Consider the following 27,745-nt stretch of genomic DNA (forward strand, 5'->3'; position numbering starts at 1 on the left):
ATATATATATATATATATATATATATATATATATATATATATATATATATATATATATATATATATATATATATATATAGGATGAGGATTACAAAAAACTGGAAAAGAGCAAAAAATTCTTGGGAAACTGTTTGCGGACAGCCTAGCTCCTCCGCTCACCAATAGATTTACACTTTCCACAATGTCTGCAGAAAGGTTCAAGCAGTCATTTGTTCCTGGTGTGATGAGACTGTGGATTGAACATAATGGAGTTTTACCTGACCTATTCTCCAAGAGTGTCCCCTCTGAGCAGCAACGTGAGTCTGCTTTGTTATGTGCATTCGTAGTATTTCAACTGTCAACAAATTGCCAGTGGAGGGAGATACACATACACAATCAGGCACACACAACTAGACTGCTGTATTTATAAATGCATTGTCCCTGCAGTTGCCATCTTATCATTTCCATAAAATCAAATCACTGAGAAGGTGAAAATGAAAACCCCACAGAATGAAAGACACCACATCAAAAGCGTCATGGCATTGCTTTTTATAGCATTATTTGATTGAATTTAAAGTAGTTCTCTATAAAATTGATTAACTGAAAATAAATTATTTTTCAAGGGCTGACAGCATACACGAGCATGAATTTTAAATCTAGTCTGAAGCTCCAAATAGTTTGCTCCTGTTCACATTTATTTGTATTGTGACACTGTAGAGAATTGTAACTTTAGTGCTGATATAGTGGATTATAAAAGTTTTGACAGTATTATTTTTCATCAGCAAGCTTCTCCTTGTACATTTATATACATAATTCAGATGTAGTTAAAGAAATCCCAGATTGGGGCTTTAATGCTGAAAACAAACAATGAAGTTAGAGCGTATCCTATGCGATATTCCCCTCTCACCTATTCATCTCCGTAATAGAGATGCAAGCTCCGTAATGCTCGCTGGGAGCCAAGCATGAGATTGAGGATTTCTCACACACCATGCATTATTCATAGTCCAGACCAACAGAGTGTGTAAGATGAGAATTACACAGCATGAAGAGAACAGGGGAGATGGGACTGAGGAGAGAAGAGGGGGAGAGGCAACGAAGGAGTGGGGAGGAAAAGGTAAGATACAGTGTGAAAAGAAGAGGGAGATAAAAAGAAGAAAAGGGAGTGAGGTAGTGGACACTGTCAGATCTCCATTTCTTATCCCTTTCAGGTTAACCCCAGGACTGATTTCGGAGTTCACGAACAGTGGGGTGGAGGAAATGAATATGGAGCCCGGGAGCCCAGATAGCTCGACCAGATTGGCTCACAATTTGCATTTGTTAAATGTGTGTCTTGTGAGTTGGTTTGTATTCCGAGCACAAACTGAATAGTGAGCAGGAAATTTCAGGGTTCTGTTACGATTCGTGTCCGGCCTTCGTTCTCCATAATGAAAAACAGTGGGTTGTGAGTCAGGGTTGGAATTGATTTGTTTAACAATGGAAATGAAACAAAGTAGGAAGCATAGACCAAAATAGGAGGCATGCTATCTTAAATGAAAGCTCAGGACCAAGAAATTGCAAGACTGTAGCTGATGCAATTTGACAAATGACTTGTACAGAATGATATAGAGCATTTTTCATCAGGATAATTGGTAGATGGATAGAAAATGATTTTATGTCCATTACTGTGCAAATATTCCCGTGCTGACCAATAGACCCTTGTTGCACTTAACTTACAGCTCTTGAGAAAGAGTTGGTACAAATTTACAATGTAAAAGAAAATTTTTAGCCAACATTTTTGATTATACGTATTAAATCAAAGTAGAATGTGAAACGTGAAATAGTAACAATACATTTTTTGGATATTCCTCTGATGACCCCAATTATATTCCTCAAGTTTACGTAGTTAATGGAACATGACAATATATTTTTCGTACTTCCAACTTAAATACACATGTAAGCATTTGTTTGTTTGTGTGTGCGTTAGTGTGTGTGTGTGTGTGTGCATGCCCTGTCTCCTCAGACTAGGCCTTAAAGATAAGAATATGAGGGTTACTGGCTTTTTTTTGCTTCCCAGTGATGAAAAGCCAGTATTAATTTAGGCTACAGATTTCATTTGTTCCGAACAGGAAAAACAATATAAATCACTTTTAGAGTGATTAGAGAGAGGGTTGGATTAATCCAGGCCTGATTAGGGCATTATGCTGGCTTGTTATAGACACACGGGGTGACTGACGGTAATTACTGTCTGTAATAGGAGAGCACACACACTCAGTTAAGGCATGAGCCACAATGCAGTGTGTGTGCATGTGGTTATGTACTGTATGTGTGCACGGAGTTTGACAGAAAGCAGGTTTGATAATGTTTGCTTTTCACCAATTACACACGGAAATATGTAGAGTGTGCACGATTAGAGTTTGGGTTAAGAGAAGCCTCGTTTGAGACGACAGAGGTATCAAGAGTGTTACACAGAGGGAGAGGTGCAAGCGCCGCGGCTTTGTTTATGATTATTGATATCCTTGGACAAACATATTCACTCGGATAATAAAAACAAATGGCACTAGTGAAGGCAAATATTACTCTGTGGAAAATTAGAGAGGTGCTAAATCAGCAAATCGAACAACAATGTGCACAACAGTAAAATCCATACCCACAATATAGACGGCCTCTAGTGGAATATCAACCTACACAAAACTGTCTACTCTTAAATTATGGGATATCTTGATTAATCTCAATTTCCTATCATTTCCATTCAAAGATACAAGTTAGATATAACTTTAAAGGTTACCAGTTGCATTATTTACAAGCTGCATTAATTCCATGGTTGTCTTAACAGCATTGAGATTCATAGAGCTGCTTCTGTAAAACCTCCATATGCCAACATTGTCTTTATTGGAATGGGAATTTTCCTGCAGGTGTAAAGTTGAACATCTTTTACAGTTTGGTAGCAGACATAAGGCGCCCAATGAGATGTGCCCCATTAGAGGCATGGACAATAAGTAGGATTATTTAGCAGAACGCTGCACATCTCTCCTCCAACTGCACTGTCGCTTCTCCCAGAGCACTTAATCTCTCTCCTCTTTACCCCCTTTGTCCCTCTCTCCTATCTTTCCTTCTTTCCATCGGCAATTGTTCCTTTTCATCACATCATTGGTTGAAAGCGAACTTTAACACACCGTTGGCTCAGCAAGAGTTCCACATGATTTTATAGGCTGAGAGACCCCCCCATTGGTCCCTTTGGGCTGTAAAACAACAGTCCAGAAGCTTATTTTATGAGTGCACGCCTCTGCTCTTTGCATGTTTATGTCAAACATTTGGAACAAATGGCATCCATTGGCTGGAACAACACAGATAAATCTAGTCAATTCATGGGCAAGGAGAAGAGCACAAGCCACTGAGAAAGAGGCCCACTTGATGGTTGACAAGGGGAGTGCTTGCATTATTCAATTAATACCTGAAAGGGGGTACATTTTATGCAGCATTTACCAAAGCCTCTACTAGTAAATGTACGCATGGCACACACAAATACACAAAAATACACACACACGCTCTAACACAAACACAGAGACTTGTGTTTGCATCCTGGGAAAAGACTGGACTCCCCTTCCATTTTGCCAAATCAAATATACAGTGAGAGCAAGCTAAAAGGCACTTTCAATCAGCTGCTCTGGGTCTGTCTGTCAATCAGGGAACAACAACAATCTAGCCTACTTGGAGTGGTCTAGTCAACATCCATTCTCCAATAAATTCAATCAGTGATGCTTTGTGTGTGTGTGTGTGTGTGTGTGTGTGTGTGTGTGTGTGTGTGTGTGTGTGTGTGTGTGTGTGTGTGTGTGTGTGTGTGTGTGTGTGTGTGTGTGTGTGTGTGTGTGTGTGTGTGTGAGAAAGAGAGAGACTAAGTGCAAGTATTTATGAGAGAGGCAGAGCAGAAGACAGACTATTTTTGACAGCATTGTTTTAGAACAACAAAAGATTATTTTAAAGTGACACTTGCATGTATAGAGGATGTTGAATATCTAAGGAAAAAGATACAGACACATCTAGGTTGGGAGTTATAGGAAATAGAGAAGTGAATAAATTTTACATTGAGGGCAACCCCATTCCTCAGTCAAAGTGACAACAGGAATCTCTGGTTCACCAAATATTCTTGGAAAGCCAAGTAGCAGAGTTAACAGGCCTGAGCTAATGACATTGATGGGGAGGGCTGCACGCTGGAGTGATTGTCTGACTGACTGAGACCCAAAAGCAGCACTAGCAGGCTCATCATGGACCCGCACTCTCATTTGGCCACAAATGGAAATGCAAATCGCTCGCTTTGCTGCGGACGCCTCAAATTTATTAAACTAAAAGGTTTAATTTCCATTTTTCTCAGTATCAGCTTTATTTATAAATGTCGTGCCCTATGAAGACCCTGTTATTTTCTCCCTCTCCTGCAGGCTCTTAACAAATCTGCTCATTAATATGGAAATGGAGAATCAATCGCTTTTCCGGCGACAGAGGGCTGTTTCTCTTGCCAGTGTGTAATCTGCTCTGACTGGTCATCAGCACAAACAAATTCACATGCATATGCACACACACCATATATAAAGCTATATATTACCACACATTTATATACAGTATCTATGTATGTCTCCATCCATCTAAGGATTCCATTTTCTACTTCTTATTTTATTATATGGTGATAACATCAGTTCAGTACTGGATTTTCTAGACCATTGGAACGAGTGTTCATCTATTGCCAGAATGGCACCAGATGTTGCGACATTAATAACCCATAATATCAAGTCCTGCTTATCCAACCTTTCAGAGCCCTAAAATAACACTCAGAGACCTTAATGAGATCTAATTATGCACAAGGTTCTTATTCAGGGCAATATGATGATAATTGCATCTGGAGCTTTTAACACTTGGTCATCATGTTGGCCAATAAATTGCCTCTCGCTCCATCTCTTTCTGTCTCTACCTGCCTCTCTCTCTCTCTTCTTTTTTCCTTTCTTTCTACTGTCAACAGTGGGGAGTGAACTATCACACCTATCCACTCTGGCCAGCGACCTAATGAACATTTCTAAATGGCCATGACCAGCTGGTTAAGAGACTAATGTAGCAGCTATTAGCCAAAGTGGTTGTTTCCACACAGAGTCATCTGTGGAGAGCAGCATTAGAGAGTCAGGAGAGAGTGGACAAGGACAGACGGGTTCTTGTTTTCACACACACATATACAGTATATACATACACACACATTGCACAGCATGTTTATCTTTCACATTCTGCAGCAAACAAACCATGTGACATTTTCTAAACCCACAGAGCATTAGTGCTTATTAGGGCCTCAAGGTGTGTGACTGTATGTGTGTGTCCTATTAGGAAAATTCAGTTTCACTCAAGGTTCTAGCACTGTGGTTGCAGACCACTGGCCATTGATTATTCATAGAGTCTGTGATTGGGTCCATTAATAGGAGATTAGAGAAGGTACTGATGCTCCTTTTGTGTGTGTGTTTGTGGACCAGGGCTGAATCGTAATGAACCCACACTTTGTGGTTAGTCTGTCAGTGTTGCACAGTATATAGGTACAGTGCATAAACCAGAATTAGCACAATATCTGTAAACAAAGGTGCATAAGTACTTATTAACAGAGGCAAAAGAGTTTAACTTAAAATTATTAGATGCTGCTACAAAACCAAAGCAGCAATATTCAAACAATAAAACGGAATATTTTAAGCTCCACCATTTACCACATACGGTAAGATTTCCACCTAATAGCATTTGTTCTTCAATTGAAACTTAATCTGGGTAAATGGTGCTTAAATGTTTAAATCACATTTACAGGCTGTCAACTGATCTGATGCTCTTCACATGGTCACCCTTCGTTTAAATTAAAATAAATTGATGGCAAATGAGAAAGATTCTGCAAAACCAGCTGGGGAGATCTATTGGATCGTAGCTCCCCCAAGTGGCAACTTGGGCAACTAAACAAATTTCAAAGCCAAAGAGAAAAAAAGCACACAGTCATGAAGGGTGATAACTTCTTAAAGGAACAAGTGAGATAAAATGATTTCCAGTAAAGTCTCTGGAATTGGCTACTGAGAAAGAGGTCACTGTTACATATCATGAAATAGACAGTCTGGTTTCGCCTCTCCAGCTCTTTCTCACTGGTATAAGCAGCCAGCTGAACAGCAGACACATCCATTTATCATCATCTTCATCATCATTATGACCATTAACATAATCAACATAATCATCAAGTGGAGGAGATAGTTGTTGTATTTGACCTACAGGAGTTCAAATGTTGTGTTCTTTGCATGCAGTTTATGTACAGCAGGACTCCATGTTCCTCAGGGGCTGCCGCCCGGCTTTTTTCCTCATCTATCCCTGTATCACCCACTGCTGATTACATTCACTGGGTACGTCCAGTCAATCACAAGCTGGAGGAGCAGTGTGTAGCAGGAATAGTTGAAAAACAAGCAGGACTGCAACCTTCCAGGAGAACAGTTCTCTACCTCAGATGTAAAGGAGAAAACACCAATGTAAAAATGTAATGTACAAATGAAACCTGAGAAAATAATTTGAGATTCCTGGATATTTAAATTTAGTCAATTTCACATCTAAAGTAGGTCAAGTTTTCCTTCTAGCTGTATTCATGTTTTGGTTTGGTAAAGATTTACTTAATACTATGCCCTTAATTTTAAAGTTATAACGTTTGTCTGGGGAAAAAATGAAATAATATGAGTAACAGGCTACTAAATATATTCAATGACTTTTTGTTTTGGAATATGGACACAAACATTAAAAGTTAAATCACCGCATGACTGTACAATGGGTATTCAAAGTATTAAATTTGTCATTGCAAAACTGAATTTAAAAATATTCCCATAAATTTCACATATTAAAATTGTACTGTATTGTATGTAATTGCAACATGAAAAGTAACAAGATCTCAAAAGTTAGGCCCCTGTGAATACTGACAATGTGTAAACAATGTTTTCTCTATGGCTTTCATAATTTCCTCTGTTACAAAGTGGTGCATCATATGTATAAATATAGAGTAGAACAAAAATGGAAATGCTAAAATATGTTACAAATACCTTCTAATCAGACTTACAATACTACAGTAACTTGGAATCAAGCGATCAGCACCAGGGGAGGGCAACTAAGAAAGTGGCACCTCTCAAAGGCAACAATCATTAAAGGCAGAGGTCCAAGGCCCATCCTCGTACAATGCACGGGTGTGTTCGTGTGTGATGTACCTGTCCAGACGTCCCGATGCCCGCCGTGCAGAAGCTGTGACGTAGAGGATGCCGCTGATCACGCATCCTCTCTGCCATTTTTCTGCAAGTAGCTAACTTGCTAAGCAAGGGGTCTCCATCAGCGGGAGGCGGAGAAGACTGCGGGAGCAGAGAGAGGCAGGGCAATCAGGAGACCGAACCTTCTCTGGATAATCGGAGAGCTCTTCCACAGGAAAAAAAACGTTATTAGGAAGACTGTAAAATGTCCGACTTTGACAGCAACCCGTTCGCAGACCCGGACTTCAGCAACCCCTTTCAGGTAGCTAACTAGCTACTCGGCTAATGAAGACTGAAAGACCAGTGAGGCCAGCCTTTCTTTAGCATCGCTGCTAACGGTTTAGCTTGACAGCTAGAGGGTTTTCCTTGGAATACGGCTGGGTACCAAACGACCTAGCAACCATTCACATTAATTACATCATCTCTCACAAACAATAGGGCTGTGAATTTTGCTAGAGAGACTGCAAATATGCTAAATTGTACCGTTCTGCTGAGGCTGTTCGTTTATAACGTGTCAACTAAAAACAAAGACACATGATGTTTACCTGAACAACTTAGCTCGACGCATCGCTAACACATATTTGCAAGCTCCTGCCTGGCTGGTAAATAGCTAAATAGGTGGTTAGCATCAGTTCTTTATCTCGTTAGTTACACCAATGTCCGGATTTCGCTGGTACACAAGCACATGACGGGATTCTTAGTATTAACATTGTTACAGCTGTTAACATTCGGCTAACCTGCCTCCGCACGTCGCAGGGAATTTTGCCCAGGTTTAACACTGTTTTGAAACATATATTTACTCGTCCTACTGTAGAGATACACAGAATTCCATATTTACAAATATCTATTAGAACATTAAAAATTATGATGTTCTGTTAAAATAATGTGTATGCTTTCCATTAGCATCCTGTCCACTGCAGGCCACAGCCATGCAACAAGCTGCTTATTTGTGCTACAGGTTTTCATATACGATGCAGTAGACTTCCTACAACTTTACACTTAACTATGGATTACCGACAGTGTGCTGGGTTTCATCTCAGCCGAAGGTGTGCTCGTCAGTGGGTGGAGTCTACCTGCAGACTGTGGGTTCTTCATTGGACCTTTTGGACCATCATAGGCGATAGACCATCCAATGATAACATCCTGTCACGTTTTTAAAGACTTTTTCCAGTTCCTTCTCCAGCTGAACTGCAAAGTTTACATTTTCATTGCATTGGCTGCTCATGCTATTTTTACCTGTTGTCAAAACAATAACTTATCAGAACAGGAGAATGAATAGACCTAGTGAATGTTTGGTTAACTGGGATTTAAATACAAAATACAGATTAGTTGAGTTAGTTAAAAACAACAATATCAAACATTTTAAATTGATTTGTGATTGTAGTTTTTACAACCTGAAACCTTCTCTGTCCTGTAGGATCCTTCAGTGACGCAGGTGACCCGGTCTGCCCCTCCTGGTGGTCTGGAGGAATATAACCCCTTCACAGATGCCAGAACGGTCAGTTTACCTTGTATCACTGTTGATTAATGTATGCATGGATGTGTTTGTATGCTTAGTCATTGACCTCATTTTATCCTCCAACCTCTTTCTTTTTTTCCTGCACCTCTCAGTCACAGAGGATTTCCCTGACAAACTATGAGTGTGGCCTAATTACAGTTTTGATTCAGAGTCTTTCATTTGGTCATATAAATATTAACATAGCAGTTCTATGCTGGCTTACAGGCAGCCACTGGAAGTGCCCCCAAATCTACTCCTGCCCCTTCTCAGAACACACAACCTGCCATCATGAAGCCCACAGAGGAGCCACCGGCTTACTCGCAGCAGCAGCAGCAGACACAGGTACTACATTCCGAACCATTAGATTCATGGAATCCCATCTAGTTTCCCTTCAATAAAAATGTTTTCCTTTAAACAAAATTGTTTCATTTATGCATAGCTACGAATCCCATCAATATTTAGATTCATGTTTGACCCTTCCTCTTGTCTTCATGTACTCATTTGTTCTCTGATGGCCTAGCATTGACCTAATGCGGTATTGGCATCATCTGGTATTATTGTCCTAATTGCAGTGAATTTATTTAATGTCCTTCTTCCGTGGCTTTGCCCTTTAGGTTTCCCTTAAAATTAATTAAGTACAAAGATAAGGTAGTGACTGAACTAAAAAGGATAATTACCTAATTTTAACCCTCTTTTTCCCTTCTCAATGTAACACAACCAAGCTTACCCCGAGTAAGGAAATATACCTTAATTACTTACCTCTTTGGATGTCATAACACCTGTGACATGTTAGGTATTGAATTTGAAGAGAAGTTTTATGTCTGTGTTAGGACCAAGCACGTGCTCAGGCTGAGTTGTTGAGAAGACAGGAGGAGTTGGAGAAGAAAGCAGCAGAGCTTGATCGTCGAGAGAGAGAGTTACAGTCACACGGAGCTGCCGGAGGTCAGTCAGTCAATCAGTTACCTGCCTCATTAACCTCAGAGTGTGAGTGTTCTTTACCAATCGAAGCTAGAATCATAAGAGCATAATAAAGACACCAGAGCACAGGAGAGCACAGTGTGATCAAGTTACACTTGGGATAGCAGAATTCCTGCTGGCATCAGCTGCACAACTGGACTTGGGTGATTAGGCTACAACAGAAATTTAGTGGGACAAAATTATCTTAACCCAAAATTCTTAATAGACATTTTGAGAAGAAAAGAATAAATAAACAGATGGACTTTCAACACTAGTCTAACTGCCCTAACAAGTCTTTTCAGTCCAGGTGAAAAACAAAGGACCACCTGGAGGATATGACTGGGTCCCTTAGCCACCTTTCCTTTAGATTGAAGAAGCTATTTGGATGAGTAGTAAAACATTTCCACCTAAGAAGAAAGACGTCCATTTGACATCACTTAACTTCCTGATAACTTCATTGACAGTAAGATACAGTCAAAAGATTTCACTCTCATCCCATCTGCAATGTATATTTAATATTTGAATATAATTTATATTTAAATATGGTCATATCCATTTATAAAATTAGTGCACAGAGGTAGCTCTGGTGAACATGACGTTTTCCTTTACTGTCAGACAAATGAAAATAGCAGCAAGAAATACTGTATTATATTTAATGCCTGAGACCAAACTTTGAATTCCAATAGGAATTGTATCAAAACACTAGCGCAACTAACCACAAATAATCAAAGGTCTCTCCTAGCAGGCGGAATTGTCACACAAACATTAGGCATCACTTCGACAAATTGACCTATATGAAATATGTAAAATCACATTAAAAGTTCTGGCAGTCCTAGAGTGCAATTGCAACAACTTCAAGTCTGGCTTAAAATCTCTGCCATCACCATTTGTTGCGAGAAGATGCATTGCAAGATACTTCAGGTCCACACAAGTCTGCCTTAAAAGTATGCATGATAGAATACATGAAGCAACAGTTCCTTCTTTTTTTTGTTTGTTTTTCTTGGACAGATTTGGACTTAGCAGCAGTACATGTGCCCTGATTGATGACATGCCCTTAAGAACCCAAGTGCTGACAAGAACTCAAACTGAGAAAAGTCTGATGATGAAGCAACATTATACACCCTGAAACATTCTATTTATCTAATTATGTTCTGTATCAGCAGTGTGATTGCACCAAACTTTAAGTTGGTCATAAATCCTTTTGGGCTTTTTGGTTCTGTTTTGAATGACTGATCTTATTGGCATAATTCCATTTAAAACTGAAGTTTTAGTGAAATGTAGTTTACCTCCCTCTTAAACACTCACCAGTTTCAAAAAATACATTTGAGGCCCAAACAAAGAAAAAGTGACATAATCAGTTGAGAAAATATGTGAGTCCTGTCCATTGTGGCGTTTGATCAGAAGGGCTCTAAAGACAGAAAGATAGGAAAAGGTATGCTACACTAATTACTCTAATTTACTCAAATTTATATATTGTTTGCATTTCTTGAGATTAAACCAAAAAAAGAACATTTTCTGATTGACAGTCTATGTAATATACTTTGTCATGTTTCACTTTTGCACACACACAGTTGGAACATATATGCTTCGTAGTATGGGTAAATATTTTGGGGAAATGCTGTGATTTGTACATTTCTATTCATTCAAACACTGTTTCCTTTGTTCATGTAGGGCGTAAGAACAACTGGCCTCCACTGCCAGAGAAGTTCCCTATTGGCCCATGTTTCTACCATGATATTGCAGTGGATATTCCTATAGAGTTCCAGAAGACCGTCAAGATCATGTACAACCTTTGGATGTGTAAGTAGATCAACGGTAACATTTTTTTAGATAGGCAGTACTGCCTTCTATTTTGCACATGTTGCATTACAAGAGAAGCCAATTGCTCTGCACTGTGTCCTGCATCAGAATCATCACAATATGCAGACATTTGAGTTTATACTAAACAACACATTCATTGCAAAAGGCAGAAACAACACAATACAGCACAGACTTTATTTTGCTATTCTTAATTTTGGCTCTAGCATGCCTTTTTCAACAAGGTATTTTTTTGTAGTTTGCTGCCTGTCACTAGATGGCTTAGGCAGTGCGTGTTAGCTACAAAATGTTTTTCATCCTTTGTTGTTTTTCTATCAGTTCATGCAGGCACTCTTTTTGTGAACATGTTTGGTTGCCTGGCCTGGTTCTGTGTGGATCCTTCTCGTGGTGTAGATTTTGGTCTGGCAATGCTGTGGTTTCTGCTCTTTACCCCATGTTCTTTCATCTGCTGGTACAGACCACTTTATGGGGCTTTCAGGTAAGCAGTAACATACAACAAATCAGTACCTTTAAAACACATCTTTGTACAACTATGAAAAAAAAAAAAAAAAGTGGTGGGCAGTTGGCTTTGAAAACTATGCTTTTTGGGGTCAGAAAAGCTTCTTAATTCTCCACCTGAGCAGCCTGAACATTTAGTGATAACTAAAGGCCTTTTTGTTATTTTATTGCCCCTGTCTCACTATCTTATTCTCTGCCTTCACAACAGGAGTGATAGTTCATTCCGCTTCTTTGTCTTCTTCTTCGTCTATATCTGTCAGTTTGGAGTTCACGTTCTACAAACTATTGGCATCACTGGCTGGGGAACATGGTGAGCACTTTGTGATTTTTACTAATAGAGTGTTGCTTTCCATGTGTACTGATATTCACTCATATTGCCATTGTGTTTTTTTTGCCAGTGGTTGGATCGCAGCTTTAACTGGTCTGAACACCAGTATTCCAGTGGGCATTATCATGTTGCTGATTGCAGCCCTGTTCACAGCACTGTCTGTGGGTTCACTCATTATGTTTAAAAAGGTAATGCAATCACAATGTACTCCAACATTTCACCACCCATTGTTAAAATATATTCGGCTCCACTTAGGTTGCAATGAATCAAATTGTAAATTAAGGTGTTTATATTCTTTTAATATTCTTTAGTGGACAGATGTATTTTGACTGCTATAGGTAATTCAGTGACAGGTAATTCAGTCAGCTCATGCTACATTCAGTAGGATTTATATTGCTTCTATTTTTTTTTTTTTTTTTTTTTACTGCAAATTTATATTTTAGCGAGCACAAGCAAAGTGGGAATTTTGTGATTGGAAAGGAAATGAAATATCTGCCTAGGTGATATTCTGTGGCAAGTCCTAGTGATGGCTTCTAATCACCTAACTTTCCTCTGTTTCCAGGTGCACGCCCTCTATCGTACCACTGGTGCTAGTTTTGAGAAGGCTCAGCAGGAGTTTGCAACAGGAGTCATGTCAAACAAGACGGTTCAGACTGCAGCTGCCAATGCTGCAGCTAATGCTGCGTCCAATGCTGCGCGTGGGGCCTTCAAACCGCATCCATAAACTTGACACACTTGTACATGCACACAGTACATGTGTATATGCTGTACAAGGATATACACACAAACACACACACACACACACACATACACAGTCATACCACAAAAGATGGAGATGGACAACTCTGGCCCAACTGGAAACCAAGATAACTCAGCACACTTTGCTTAAAAAGTGTAAAATAAATAAGACAACTGACCTGAGTTGTCCATCTTCACTTTTTAACTTCTGTTATCAGTAGAAACTGTCCTACATCCACCTTGTCTGCTTTCCAGTCAGGTGACTGTCCGTTCACATCTCTTGAAGGATCCGTTGAGGGATTCAAAGTGTGCTCTAAATATGTCGGAGTTTAACTTACACTCACCCCTTTGCTTTCCTTGTTCTTCTGTCCACTCTAGTTATTCTAGGTCAGGCAGAAGTTGCAGCATACGTTTTTTTAATGATAATGACCTTCAAACACCTTCCTGCCTGGATAAAACATTATAGAGTCATGAAAAGTGATAATATGACCAGGGTGTATTGCACATACCTCTGTTTTTTGGTTACATACTGAAAGTTGGTGTATGTTTGAATGGCCAAACCCGTGTGTGAATGTGTACTTCACAGACAATTGTGGCATTTTTTTTTCTTCTTTTTTCTCATTATCCAGTGTTTTTCACTGGAAACTAAAAAGTTCCTTATCCTGCCAGTACTTCTATTCTGAGACAAATAGAAGTCTCAATATGCTAAAGGTAATTCATATAAATAGGAATATTTATGTTCTTATTTAAGAACCTGCCACCTCTCAGTAGAACAGTGATTCCCTCTTATTGGCAAAGTGGGCTGGATCAGCATCCCTGTGACTTACTAAGATGACAGCATGAAAACAACTCGCATGTTTAACACACTCCAGGATTTAGAGTCCTTCTGTCCACAATTTGCCTTTTTCTCTAGCTGCAGAGGTTGTTGGTTTTGGGGATATAGCTGCCTCATCATTTTCCCATTTTTTTTATGAAACTTATTGCATGTCCCTTTGGCTGTTAGACTGATGGTATTTGCATCTATTTTGTAAGATGCAGTAGGTCCCCATTTCTCACTAAAACTTGAGAGGCTTCATCAGATTCTTTCATGGCCTGATACACTAAAATAAATGGGATACATTGGTTTAAGTATGTATGACCTTGACAAACTACTGTTTTGTTTTTTTTGTTTTTCTTTAGCCCTCGATTCTTGGTTAAAAATCTAACGCTGCTATGAATGACAGCCACTTGGTCATGTCCTCCTGATGCTGTGTTTGCTGCTGGTGAAGAACAAATAACCTACTTAGGGAGAACTGAGAGAAGGGACTAGATTTTTCACACAAAAAAACTACAGTAAAGCTACAGATTCAGATTAACCTACATACATGAACTCGTAAAAAGGTTTAGTGATTTTCATTTTTCATTACAGGATTACTGGCATCCTAAATTCCACAGCCAAAGTAAACTGTTACAAATGAGAGGATCGGACTTGCACATTCAATGACATCAATAATATACATTAATTTTTACATAAGTGTTAGTCAGCACCACATTGTACAGGCTACTGTTACTGAAGTGAAATGTTGACGAGAGTTACATTTGTGTTGTGCTTTAGCAGCAACAATAGTGGCGGTGAGTGTTGCATGACTGATGACTGCAGTTTTTACAAATGAATAGACTGAACATTACAGTGAACAAAATTCTCCTGTGAGTGTTACCAAGTTGAAGATCAATAATTTGTCTTGAAATAATTAACCTACTTCTTGGCAGCAGTGTTTTTGTTTGGATGTACTTTGTTTTAAACACATTGCACATTTCTTGTTTTACATTGATCTCAGTGCAACGTTTTAATTTATGGCATAATTTAAAAGTTTTCACTTCAGTATTTTTTTTTTGGTTTTTATTTTACATTATGTATTATGTTTGTGTGCTTTTGTAATGACATGATCGTAGCATCAGCTAGATTGAAAAACTGTTCATTGACTGTGCAACTTGACCCTGCAGGAGCTGTGCTTGTGTGGGTTAGGGATGTGTGTATGATTGGAATAAAAGAAAAGTGTTATTATGTATCCTGAAAAGCTGTGAGAAATCTACCAAATGTCCATATAGATTTGTTTTTAATATCTTGCTTTGTGATGTGCTCCCTTGCCATGTTTTTCTTTAAGATATTACGCAACATTTCTTTGCTACATACACCCACAGTTCCCATGTATCTGTAGTTCTACACCAGGCTACAGTGGGTCATTTCTTGATGTATTTGGCGAGGTGGTGCCACTAAACAGTTTTTGACCTGTGACCATGTTAGTTCACTGAATCAGAGAAAAAAAAGGGACACTTGTACATTTTGTAAAATTTGATCCCCGTTATCAATCCCATGTAAAAAAGAAATGTAATGCACTCGTCTGGCCTTTGTTGCATGTGAAATAGTTTGAGTTTTGTATATTTATGGTATTAACATTAAATAAAATTTGAAATGAAAAACTTGTGAACCAATTATCTTAAAGTCAAACCAAAATAAAAATCTGCTTCCTTTTTAATTTTAATTAAAATATTTTACTAAATACTATGTGATATGGTTACGATCAGAATTACTGGCGTTAACAACTGTTGTTTATTTTCCATCTCTAGGTGTCAGTGTTTCCTCTGGGATTTAAATAGCTGTGTAGGAACTGTGCACATCAGGGTGGGAAAAAAGAACAAGAGTCTTGTTTATTTAGGTAAAAAGTACAGTCTATATCTTACCTCATATTTACATGCAGCATCATACAATGTGCCACAGATGCTGCTACTTTTTGTTAATGTAACAAAAACAGTGGACAGTCAGCATTGTAATTTAAGCACAGACAGACTACAAATGCTTTTGGATACAAATTGACTCGCTCTCACATACTAAATACGCACGCTGAAATCTTGCAAATCTCATGTCCAATGCAATGAAGGACAGAATTACATGAATCACATTCCATTTACGGTGACTATTGAATATAGCAATAGAATATGTAGCAATGTCATGAATTAGAACCAAGTGCAAAACACAATATTAGGTGCTGTTGTTGTTGTGCTGGCTCAACAAAGGCTTTTTAAAATGTTCACCCACATGCTTCAGGATTTTCTTTGTATACATCTCTGCGTGTCAAAGTACAGTAACTCATGATAAGCTATGGTGCAGCATGCTTTATCTCTGTGAGCAAACATCCCCTGGTGAAAGCTCACCACAGAGAAACATATGGCAAGTCTGTTTTTTTCTGAACACACTCCACCAGTTGTTGAGCTGCAACAGAACCACAAACAATTTATTTAACAGGAGGAACTCCCTTTGATGCAAACAGTTACTTAAGTGGGAAGTCTTAAGTTAGTCTTTCTGTCGTGCTGTGCCACAGAATCAGAGCATATGGTAATTTAGGAACTTAGTTTATGTTTCTCTCTCTCTCTCACACACACACACACACACACAAACACACACACAGTTTTAGTGGGCACATCTGCTAGTATTTAGTGGTTTGTTGTAGTCTGCAGGTGAACCATTTGCATGATCATTATGTTACAAACCTGCACACAAGGTTTATTGGCAGTGTTCAAACTGTCCACAATAACACTAGCATCATATTCACTACCAATTGATTTAACTATGTTCCTGCTATTCCAGTACAGTGGTTAGTTTATAGGAGGAATTACTACAAACGTAAACAGCATCTTGGTTAAAAAAAAGAAAAAAAGAAAAAAGACTCGGCACTAATTTTGTCAGAAGAAAGAAAAACCATACCTAGCATTTTAAAAAGCAGTTAACAAGCTTCATTTCTTTACAATTATCACCTGATTTTATCCAGTTTATCATGAGGAAAACAAAAAAAAATCCAAATCAAAAACAAAATAAAAAAATAAATCACTCAAAGAAATCAAGTCTGTCCTTCCTCCACTGAGATGTGCAGGTGTCCATAGAAGAGAAACTACACCCAGGAGGATTTTTGAAGGTTTATAGTAGGCAGATCAGACTCTTCCCCTCTTCAATCTCCTCCTGAACTTTATCACTGGAGGTGGCAATCTCAGCCTGTGCGGACAAAACAGCACAAAGGAAGGTTGTCAGCGTTCCACCTATTGCTGCGTAGAACGCCCAGCCAAGTGAACACCGAGCTGGCCTAAAGGGTGAGGCCTCGGGGCCGCAGTAGCTGATCACCTTCTCTGAACCCCAACCTGCAGGGTACAGCATGAGGCCCACCATCAGCAACAGCCCTGGAGGAAGAGGAGACGACAAAACGAGGGGTTTAGTCACGTACATGTTAACATTGGGGCTGACAGCACAAACAAATCGGCGTGAAGCAGGGAACACGGTGACTCAGCTCTGATGAAATAATACAGCTATTTTAAACCTGTCCCACATTTGACCGCTCCTACAGTGATGTCACAAAACAATAACCTACCAGCTTGACACACACAAGCACACTTATGGGAGCCCAAAAAAGGTAAAATAAAAAAAAGGTATGAGACTTTGGACTGCTTTTATTTCCCAACCAGGAAACATCCAATGGTGAGTCAATTCAGATGTTTAAACATATAAACTCAAAAGCGACACTGAAAGTCCCTAAAGGATATGCCACCGTCCAATAGACTATGTGTCATGGAAACCTATGTGTAGCTGTTCTTTCCTTTCTGGTTCATTTTTCTAAGCGGCATGACTTGCTGCTTCCTGTTTATTTCTACCATTTCCTTTTTGGCTGATACTTACTAGTTATATTGCTGTAATGCTAAGTGACTGAATACAGTTTCCAGGCGATACAGTTTGTGAGAACGTACGGTCTTCCATTTTAACTTAGATTTAGTTGTCAAAAAGTGTTAATGTGTGTACATGTTGGTTTTAAGGTTGAAAGGTCCGTATAGAAAAATACATACATATAGCCGACTTCTACAGCAGAGTAATACAACATAGCAGACTTCCTGACTCCAGTACTTATCTCCATCATTGTTTTCACAGCCCACTAACTTTGTCTGAGAGAGTGGATTATTGTTTCTGTCTAGACGTGTTCTAAACATACATTTATTCATATCCACAACTTTTAGACAGAAGTCTTACCTGCAATAGCCTGGAGCAGACCACAGATGTTGAATATGCTCTTCTTCAGGATGCTCTGAAAACACAAGCTGAAGATGGAGATACAGGCCACACACCCCAGCACTAATGTACCTGCTGCCAAAAACAACATCGCAGCCTGCCAGAAGCCGCTGGCCACTTCTGCAAACGTCCCAGCGTAGGGCCCACAGCTCACTCCTCCTCCCCGGGTCCCAATACGAACGCAGCGGCTGTAGAGACCCAGAGATGGCCGGGATTCCACAGAGTCCACTCCGGCTCCATTCGCATCAGAGTCTGACCGAGGGAATCCCAGCAACCAGTCTGGGCTCATGAAGGCGATGAGCTCTGCAAAAGCCACTATAATGCTGAGCAGTGTCCAGAGCATGGAGCGGCATGTTACAATGACTTGGCACATGGTGTTAACTCTGAAGTGGTAACAGCCAATGATTTAAAAATATTTTTAAAATAAATAATTCTTTAAAGCTCAAAGCACCTCCAGTTTAAATTCCTTTCTTTACAAAGAGAAAAGTCCAATGTGTCCCTTGTTCGGATCCAGATGGGCTGCTTATCTTGTCCTCTGATCAGAGATTTTCTCTCCTCTTCCCTGCGTCCCGTTCTTCCTCTTTGAGGCCAGGTTCAGCGTTTGACATCCAAATAAGCTACAACGCCCCGAAGCAGCTTCCCTCAGCCATGGTACCATCTAAGAAAGCACGCCTACAGACACAGAGACACGTGATGGTCAGAGACACAATATCTGTATAAAGAAAAAGTGTGACTAAGGGAAAGAGTTTAAAATAGACGGACATAATTTAATGGATGAATAGAAATTCATTTCCCATCTACTATGAATCACCAATTCCCATGCGTTTGTTGGATACCCCACAGGATGTCCACTTTGTAACACTAATATCAACACAGACCCTTCTTCACCCAAGACCTTCCCGTAAGAGTTCTACTTCAAATTCACCATCGACCAGCTGCGAGTGCACTATGAGCAACACTTTCAGATGTCTGTTGGAACAGTCACGATGAAGCACAAACAGAAACTCCCACAGGAAACAGGTTTAGACTGCTGTCATCTTACTCACGATGCCTAGGGACTGCCATGTTTGATTTTATCTGCAAAATGACAGGAGACGTGCATTTTTGGCTCCGAGCAGCTGTCAGCACAGACCAGTGCAGAGTACTGCTGCAACATGCCACGTTTGACAGTTAAGCACATGCCAGATGCTGACTGCAGTGGCAAGCACACACATGATATCAACTGGAGCTCCAACTCTATTTACACTCTGAATAAATTCAATACATTACAGCCAGTGGTTATTGCCTTTATTGTAGCATTTTGTATTTTTTGATGCTGCAGCTTAATAAATACATTTCTTTTATTTTTATTTTTTTTTGAATCAATGCCCTTATTAATTTTTCCAACAACAATCAGAAGTTGATTACAAATAAGTGGTAACCTGTAACAGATGACAGATTGCAGAGCAATCAAATTATGTCTATATCTGTGTGTATTGGTCATAAGTGATTGTGGTGCTGTTGCTATGTTATGATTTAATTGCCGTTTCCACACTGGCCTCAACACAGCCATGATCCCATGGGAGGTTGCTCAGTGGGCCTCTGATGTCACAATCCAGTCTTATGAAGTACACAGGAAATATGTGGGATCTGGTTTAAATATGGCGTAGTGGTCTTAGCTGTGTTGGTGAAACTCACTGGTGGAGTCAGGAGGAGTTTTGGTATTTCCAAGTCTGTGCATCCACCCAAAGTAGGTTATGAAACGTTTAAAAGGTTCATTCAATCAAATTACAATTAGTGGTATAGTGGTGTATTATAATGATAATTTGGAGACAAGCCAAAAGACGTTGATCTTTTGGATTATCTTGTTTTGACCTGACAAATCAGTGATAAGTGACATTAGAGATCAACACAGGAGCTATGGTGTCAAGCAATAATATTCTCACTTAACGTAATTAAAACAACCTATGCTTTGATTTCCCCCACGGCTTGTTGAAATTTTTTAAGAAAGAGGCCAAACTCAAATTTTAAGACGTAGCTCTTTTCTGGCTTTGGTTGACGGTTTCTCCAGCTGAAGCACCAGAGCTGTCCTACAGAAATGTGGACCAGTGACTAAATCAGAGATATGGGCAGGGATTTCCTGAGACAAGGAAATCCAGCAAAGTTTGTTAATTGTCCAGACTAATGCAATGAAATAAAATATATTTTAAAAAAACAAATAAAATAAAATGTAATCCTTGAAGTCATTAGCATTTACAAATCTTCAGCTGATCCACATACACTGAATCCTACACTTTATGCCAACTTACATGAGAAGCTAGATTTTTGTAACTTGTGTAAAGTTACTCCGGTTTACACCGGCTATAAGATGTCGCTAAATTAGGCCTCACCTCAGATTTATTGACTGAAAACTTTCACATAAATGGGAACTTGCCGTGTTCTATCACATTATCAGTATAATTATTACTAAGTTTATGATTTAACACTCAAAAAAAAAAAAAAACATTTATTAGGAGCTATAAATCACACCAGAGGGGAAATAACTGTGGGATTAGGTTACATTTAACCCCCCCAGCCATTCTACCACATCTGTAAGGAATGAACTCCGATGCTGCATAATGTTTGATATGATCTGACTTATTTCCCAAGACGCAAAATAAAAGTTTTATCTCGTGCAGCGAAAAAGGCAAAGCGATCCCATCTGATGTCGGCGTCGACTAGAAAACAGCAGAACTGGGTCAATATTACAAGATCACGGGCGTGACAACAGTTAATAACAGTTAAAATGCAGGTGGAGTTGACTTCAGCGGAATTCAAGTGGGTCTGCAGTTTGTGGTTGGGTTTTCAAGTCACTCTGCTGTAGTTTGGAGACTGCAATGCTATTACACTATTTTATCAGCCAAAAAGGAAATAATAGAAATAATCACGAAGCAAACAGGAAGCATTAGTGTCTGCCCAACAGTGTCTGAGGCACAGTCCTGCATTGTGAAGTTGATCTGTCAAGCTCAAACCATCTCCTTCAAGTCTAACCTGTCGCCTCACACGTTTTTTGAAAAAAAAAAAAGTAACTGAAATATCTGTCAAATCATGTTTGCATTTGTAGTTGGACTTTCAGTGAAAAATAGTAATAGAAAAGGCATTTGCAGTGTGTTTATTTAGTTTGAGGATGATGTGGGGAGTGCCCCGTTCCATTATAGTCCTTGGGTTTATTCCAGGTCTCGTCACAAATCATGGTTCTCCTTGCTGTTATCACAGTTTCCATTCTGACAAAGTTACAATGGTTTAACACATCAACAACTTGCTCAGCCCGAGTTACCACACTGACACTTTTAAATATCGTTTCCAGCCTCCATTATAATATTTGAAATGGGTGTGCACTCGAAATAAACACGTGTAAGTGTGAATCTTTCATGTGTGCACACATGCAGTACATGCTGTGTGCATGTGTTTGTTGCCTTTTTGTTTTCAGCCACCCAGAATACAGTTTTAGTTTCTCAGTGGAGTCTTATGTTTGCAGCTGATTATAGTCCATCCAGGCCGGGCACGGTTCTGTCTGTTAAGACTACAATGCCCCCAAATTAGCAGCTCTGACTCTTTAAACTACAGGGATGGAGCCTAAACATACCTTGTCAAGGCACTCAGCAGGCACCTTGTGTGATCTCCCCCAGTTCTTACAGGAAATCTCTTCATCTTGTCCTACCTTATTGTGGCTCTCTGTAGTCTCACTGAAGACTGCGCTGAGGGGGAGTTGAACATTCAAAATGACTTTTCCAAGTGGGGTAAAGAGCAGCAGCCTTGAATGGTAGTATCTGCTGGTGCTCACCCACCCTCTTTTCACAGGGAGTCATTAAAGAACACGACATTTAGGTCCATCTGCTGCAAAGTTGTTATAGATAACACAAATACAACTTCTTTCTAAATATTTAATGTGTATTTGGTACTGGATTATTAATGTTTCACTTCATTTTATGTCTTTTTGAGATGCTAATCTGCACACATTGTTTACTATATCATGTGTACTGCATATGTGTGTACGTGCAGTGTGATTTGATTGTATTTCTTTCTTCGCTCTCATACATGTAAAACAAATAGCATTGTACTACACATCTGCAATGACAATAAATGTGTTCCCAAATCTGATCAATACTTTTTACCTGTTTGCTCGTTGTTTAAGTTTTGGGAAAGTGCTTGTGTGTGTGCGCGTGTTGAAAGGGGGAGTATTTTACACTTCAGTGCATCAGACTCTCAGAATTATGACTTTTTATGATCCAGTGATCAAGAAACTGTAGCTGAGAGGTCATAGGGCCCAGTTTTATTTTGATAGATGTGGATCTCCATACTGTCAGATCTTTGTTACTGCAGTTCTCCATGTGTCTGTGGAGTAATAGATCATCACATGTATCATCACAGACACAAACAGATCATGCTGCTTTCATGACTCCTCCGTGAGGCTGAGCGTGACTGATGATGCAGTCGATATGCTACAAGATGAAAGCAGATCAGCAGTAATGTGGTTCTGTATCTGTTCTGGACCTGCTCGTTCCCACACTGCTCCCATGTCCTGACAGAGAACAAGTCTGCCACACAGGATTATATCCATGTAGTAAGGGCCTGAGGCCAACTTACACTCAGTTTTCCCATCCTTCGTTCAGTGAGCCAATATGAACAATGTCCGTGCTGCTATGAGACCATTGCTCATGGAATCTACAAAAAATACAATCTGTGGGCTGATGGCCAGCCATGTGGACTAGAGGTCTGGCTGTGAAATCTGCTGGCCAAGCAGCCGGTATGCTCAATAAAACTTCCACTAATGAAGCGGAACGTCAGCTTGAGTCGAAGCCCCAGACAAAGCAGTGGATTTGAGGCATATGTGGGTCAGTCAGTTGGCCCACAGTTGCAGACGTACATCTAGAGTAATTGGTCGGAGATATCAGCAATGGTGCTGGTAGCATGCCAAGGGCCTGAGGTAATGAGTGCTGGCCACTGTAGTCAGTTCTGGAGGGTAAAAGTGAATGAGGACTGAAGGTGGGTGGTTGAGAGTTCTAAAGCACATTAGGCTCCGTTTGTTTTCTAAAGGAGAGGTTAGACACAGCTGTTAATAATAAAACAATTCCATTAATGGAAATGAATGAAAACTTGGGAGATGATGGAAATGCTTCATTATTATGCTTGTAAGCTAGAATATCAGTTTAGAAAATGCTATACGTTAGTGGATCACCCACCCAGATCACATGACTCTTCAGTTGATGTGGGTTGGGAGGACCCCGATAACTCATTTATTCTCACAGAGCCAAAAACCTCAAACCATGTCAATCTGTTTCATAGCGTGCCCCACCTGGCCTGCTCTGGTCATGTTTCTGGGCCAGGCAGGGGGAAGCCCTCAACACAAATCTACATAACTGGCTACCTTAACTTCACTTTTCAGGGCAACACCGCTCAAATGCTCAGATGTGGTGAGTGGGGAATTCACAGGCCACTGATGAGGGCTTAATTTCCCTCTTTATCTGCAAGAATCAGGAAAAACTAAGAGATATAAAACTAGTGTGATACTTGTCAAAGCTGGGCAGGACCAAACATATCCCTCCTTCATGAAAGAATGCAAACAGCTGAGCTGTGGGCAAAGTGAGGGAGAATAAACCAGTGGTGCTCGAATACTATACACGCATCACCCACAAACTGGGAAATCATCATACAATCACCTTTCATTTTCCCAGTCTATTTCCTATATGTCTTTATGGAAAGACCTAATTCCCAGCGCTTCTTCTAGACTCTGTCCTTGCACAGAGGAGTGGATGATGTAACAGCAGATAAGCTGTAACAAAAGCTGGAACAGAGACGCCCATGCCCTGCAGTGTTGACTCATAAACTTTCCTCACAGCTCATTTATTCTTCCTTAACAACAACAGATCAACACAAAGCTCTTTGCTCCAAGCGGTGTGAAAGGTAGATTTGGGAATTTGTGAAACCCAAACCATATCTACAATCAGGAGTATAGAGTCAACAAAGCTTTTCAAACAAAAAAGGATGAGAGAACTTGCACAAAACACAAATTATTCATACATCAAAGCCACTTTGATTGTCATACCTAAACCTATGGCCTTAGGGAAGCAAACATCCACCTGCTTTCACAGCATGTTTCATATTACATACAAAGGCAGAGGAGAAATGGCAAAAATTAGTCGGTCATATACAAAGCACCAAAGAGAAAAGATGCAAATATGAGTTCAGCTTCTTTGGTTTGCAATCCTCTCGATTATTATGAAACAACCGGAGCTGCTTTTTTCAACAACTTTTTCTGGCTAACCATAACCATGTGGGTCCCTGCTTTTGTAGTCCTCCATAAACAACGAATGAAAGACTTGCAAGAGTAGGAGAAAATGTTTCCCATGGATCTGTATTTACCACAACTGATGCCTCATAACTTCAGCCAGTGAGTGATGGCTGCCATCAAATGCATGTTCAGATTTATTTTACAGACCCAGATTAAACAGGATAAAACAATTCAAGCTGTAAAAATCCAACTAAACATTATTCACTGTTTGTGCATGAATAGTGGAGAAATTCCAGCAGTTCCAGCTTTCAAATACAACCTTAGAGGGGCTGAGGTTTCGGTGACACAAAAAAGGCCCCAAAATGTAAACAAGAAGTCAGCCCTCCAACAGCGTGCAAAAACAATACAGCCCACATCACTGACACACAAACACAGACACAAATACACACTCATGCACTGTGAAAGGTGCCAGCCGCTGCTCAGTGATCCAGGGCATAACTGCATCAAAACGCATGACTTCCCCAGAGAAAAGTATCAGCCAGGCTGGTTGTGTGTGTGTGTGTGTGTGTGTGTGTATGTGCCAAAAAAACGGAATAAAAATCAGCCCTCCTCATCTGGTGTGACTCAACTCAACAAAGGCTGCTAAGCAATCTGCCGACACTGGCTCCCTCACTCACTCTTCAGTTTTCAAAGACATGCCACCGTTGGCCCGGACCGCACTCCTTCCTACTCAAAGACAGGTCACTGTGGCCCCCTAACATATTCAATCTGTGCAACAGCCCGGCCCCTCTCTCTCCCACCCCGACTTTGTAGTCGCCTCACAGTTGCTGACACACAAAGCCCCCAGTGACCCCCACATTTCACTTACACCATGACAATCACTTGTTCACATCTTTGTTGCTAAAAGGATGATGGATGCACACACAGATGTGTCCTTTCTTCTTAACACACCACTGTCACTTTTACACTGAAGTGACATTTATATGTCATGGGAAATACTAGTGAAAGTCTTATATGCAGCTGTGTGGTGGCTGTCTCTAAGTTCCTACACATCTGAACATCCCTAAAAATAGTTTACACTGTGCAAGTTCATTTTTGCACCTTGGTGAATGCAGTGGAGAATGCATAGAGAATCCATCCAAAAACCTATGGTAAGCAATAATGTAAAGAACTGGCAATCAATCACAATAATCAATCTCTAGTATAACTTAAATACCATTAAATAGCGACATGACCTCAATTTACAACTTGTTCTTTTCACCCTGGTTCCATCTGATGTCATGTAAACATGTTTGCACTTGTTCGCTAGGAAAAAGCAGGAAGGTTTGAGCATTCACACCGAGGAAAAATGACATAAAAAAATGAGCATAAATCATAAAGTAACTCCTAGAATCTGTTTAACACCAAGTTGTGGGGTGGATTTCTTTTCACTGATCGGGCAAATTGTGAAAAGCATTTTATGAAAGCTAGAGGTGATACCTTCCGCCTATTATTTCATTTTAGTTTGTCCTTGAACTCACCTAAGATAAACACTGCAGATTTTGTTTAGTTTACGGTGTAGCACTACTTCCCCTCTCAGTGTGTATGAGGCAGGGAGCTCCATGGGTGGCTCTAACATACATGAACCTCCTCCCTGTCCTTCAAGGACATCAGGTTGTGGCGACAACCGGCAGGAGATGGTGTGTGAGAGAAAGATTAGAACAATTAAAAAAAACCAAAACGGTATTTTAAAAGTGCAGTATAATAAGCAGTCAGGCTGGAGGCGATTTCTCTAACGACAGTGTTGTGATGTCCAACTGCTACCAGATGTTACCTGAACGCCAGCTGCAACTCATACTTCGCTTTCTCTTTGAAGCAACACTTCTACCTGCTTCCAAAAATATGTTAAATATCACCACTCAAATTGTCAACGTTGGTCTGTTTTAGCATTATTTCTATAAAGGACAGATCGATGAAACTTTAACCACCTAATAGCAGCTGCCAATAAACACTGTTTTGCAATTACAAGCTCGACGGTTCACTTAGTGACACGTTCAGCAGCCAGCAACACACTGTTTGCGACCCCTGCCACAAAAAAGCTACATTATGTTGCCTTGGTGAAATGTCCTGTTCTTACCAGAGCTTGGGGAGTGTGGAGACTTAGCAGAACTTGTCCCTTTGTTTCTTACTGCAGACCCGCTTGCCGGGGCAGCCCCGCTTCGCAAACGCTCATTCACTGACTCTCCTTACTTCGGGACGCTTGTCTTTCCTTCTCCCTTCTCAAACAAAGCCATCCCACTTCCACTGCCATCTGACGTCGTCCTTTCTCCTGTGTCCTGCCCCCCTCCTCCTCTTTCCCTTCCCCCGCTCCGTTTGTCAGAGAGAAAGAAGGAAGACTTGCAGTGATCGGTATGTGAAAGTGGATGAGGAGTCGCTGGATTCCTAAAACCGTCCGCCATAATAACTTGGAGCACATACCGATCAAATCAACTGACATGTATCCCCTGTAATTAATATAATTTGGTATATAGGATAATTAAAAATAATGGTAGTTAACCAATTTCTTTATTACAATAACAATAATGTGTGTAAGAAATATTATTAACTGAAAAGTGAGGAAAACGATGGGCTTGCATAGTAGCACTTGAATATTGAATTAGACCATTATACTGTATGCAAACTCAAAGGGCGACTTCACCCGTTTTCACCCATTAAAATTAAATATTTTCTGCTTCTAGATGTAAAACTCCCCCAGATGACATCATCTGAACTCCTAATGATAAAAAACTGCTATAGGTGATGTCATCTGGGGGAGCTCTGGGAAAGCAGGTTGACCATAGTCTGAGCAACAAGACGACATAATCTGAACTGAAGGTTCCTCCAAGTGATGTCATCCGGATGGATTTTTCAGCTAGAAGGAGAGACCTATTTTGATATAAGGAAGTCAGTGGGAGGTTTAATGGTATTTACGTACATCTACTACTCAAACTAGAACCAAGAGAAGCAAGTTCAAAATTCAATAAAACCCTTAAATGAAACTAAAGGAACAAAGCTGTGAAAACATAATGTAATTTTAGTGACTCTGATATCTGAAAAATGCATAACTTATTTGTTATTTTAATTCACCTTTGAAGAAAGATATTTTAAAAATACCTCATTGGCTTTCTTGCCAAGAGTTGTAATAGATTATTGTTATTAATCTCATGTCTCCACAGGAAACACAGTACCGCAGCCAGCAGCTTCCCTGTATTAGCACAAAGACTGGAAACTCAAACAGCGGCCTAGTAAACAATAGATAACAAAAATCCACGGCGTAATAACCTGACACATGGCAGAGAGAAAGAGTATTGTCCCTAAA

At 39.9% G+C, this 27,745-nt stretch overlaps 3 protein-coding genes across 6 annotated transcripts in view; 1 reads left to right on the forward strand and 2 right to left on the reverse strand.

Moving 5' to 3' along the window:
• Nucleotides 1-7,332, reverse strand: part of LOC137136101 (homeobox protein orthopedia B-like) — a 52,478-nt gene extending 45,146 nt beyond the window's left edge. Inside the window, exon 1 of the mRNA XM_067521129.1 lies at nucleotides 7,200-7,332. The gene's annotated coding sequence lies outside the window, so the exon portion shown is untranslated. The remainder of the gene's footprint in view (nucleotides 1-7,199) is intronic.
• Nucleotides 7,296-15,532, forward strand: LOC137136100 (secretory carrier-associated membrane protein 1-like). Its single transcript, XM_067521125.1, has 9 exons — nucleotides 7,296-7,497; nucleotides 8,653-8,733; nucleotides 8,959-9,075; nucleotides 9,564-9,675; nucleotides 11,362-11,490; nucleotides 11,827-11,986; nucleotides 12,215-12,316; nucleotides 12,405-12,522; nucleotides 12,897-15,532. The coding sequence occupies exons 1-9, from the start codon at nucleotides 7,441-7,443 to the stop codon at nucleotides 13,056-13,058; spliced, it is 1,038 nt and encodes a 345-aa protein (XP_067377226.1). The 5' UTR covers nucleotides 7,296-7,440; the 3' UTR covers nucleotides 13,059-15,532.
• Nucleotides 15,533-15,735: 203 nt separating this feature from the next.
• Nucleotides 15,736-26,703, reverse strand: LOC137136102 (LHFPL tetraspan subfamily member 2a protein-like). Of its 4 annotated transcripts, none has more exons than XM_067521130.1 (3): nucleotides 26,525-26,703; nucleotides 18,120-18,830; nucleotides 15,736-17,281 (listed from the first exon to the last, which is right to left on the reverse strand). In XM_067521130.1, the coding sequence occupies exons 2-3, from the start codon at nucleotides 18,529-18,531 to the stop codon at nucleotides 17,025-17,027; spliced, it is 669 nt and encodes a 222-aa protein (XP_067377231.1). In that variant the 5' UTR covers nucleotides 18,532-18,830; nucleotides 26,525-26,703; the 3' UTR covers nucleotides 15,736-17,024. The 4 variants fall into 4 exon arrangements, with proteins under 4 accessions (XP_067377231.1, XP_067377233.1, XP_067377234.1 ...); XM_067521132.1 differs by lacking the exon at nucleotides 26,525-26,703 and adding an exon at nucleotides 21,763-22,031; XM_067521133.1 differs by lacking the exon at nucleotides 26,525-26,703 and adding an exon at nucleotides 19,037-19,209.
• Between the last annotated feature and the right edge of the window lie 1,042 nt (nucleotides 26,704-27,745).

The sequence above is a fragment of the Channa argus genome, chromosome 11, assembly GCF_033026475.1.
Source record: "Channa argus isolate prfri chromosome 11, Channa argus male v1.0, whole genome shotgun sequence".
Taxonomy (NCBI): domain Eukaryota; kingdom Metazoa; phylum Chordata; class Actinopteri; order Anabantiformes; family Channidae; genus Channa; species Channa argus.

Excerpts from the sequence above, each read along its gene's own strand:
- LOC137136102 (XM_067521130.1), bottom strand. The coding sequence starts at position 18,531 with ATGTGCCAAGTCATTGTAACATGCCGCTCCATGCTCTGGACACTGCTC. Across the intron at positions 17,282-18,119 it reads TCTGCTCCAGGCTATTGCAG|GGCTGTTGCTGATGGTGGGC; the intron begins GTAAGACTTCTG and ends CTCTTCCTCCAG.
- LOC137136100 (XM_067521125.1), top strand. The coding sequence starts at position 7,441 with ATGTCCGACTTTGACAGCAACCCGTTCGCAGACCCGGACTTCAGCAAC. Across the intron at positions 11,491-11,826 it reads CATGTACAACCTTTGGATGT|TTCATGCAGGCACTCTTTTT; the intron begins GTAAGTAGATCA and ends TTTTTCTATCAG. Across the intron at positions 12,317-12,404 it reads ATCACTGGCTGGGGAACATG|TGGTTGGATCGCAGCTTTAA; the intron begins GTGAGCACTTTG and ends TTTTTTTGCCAG.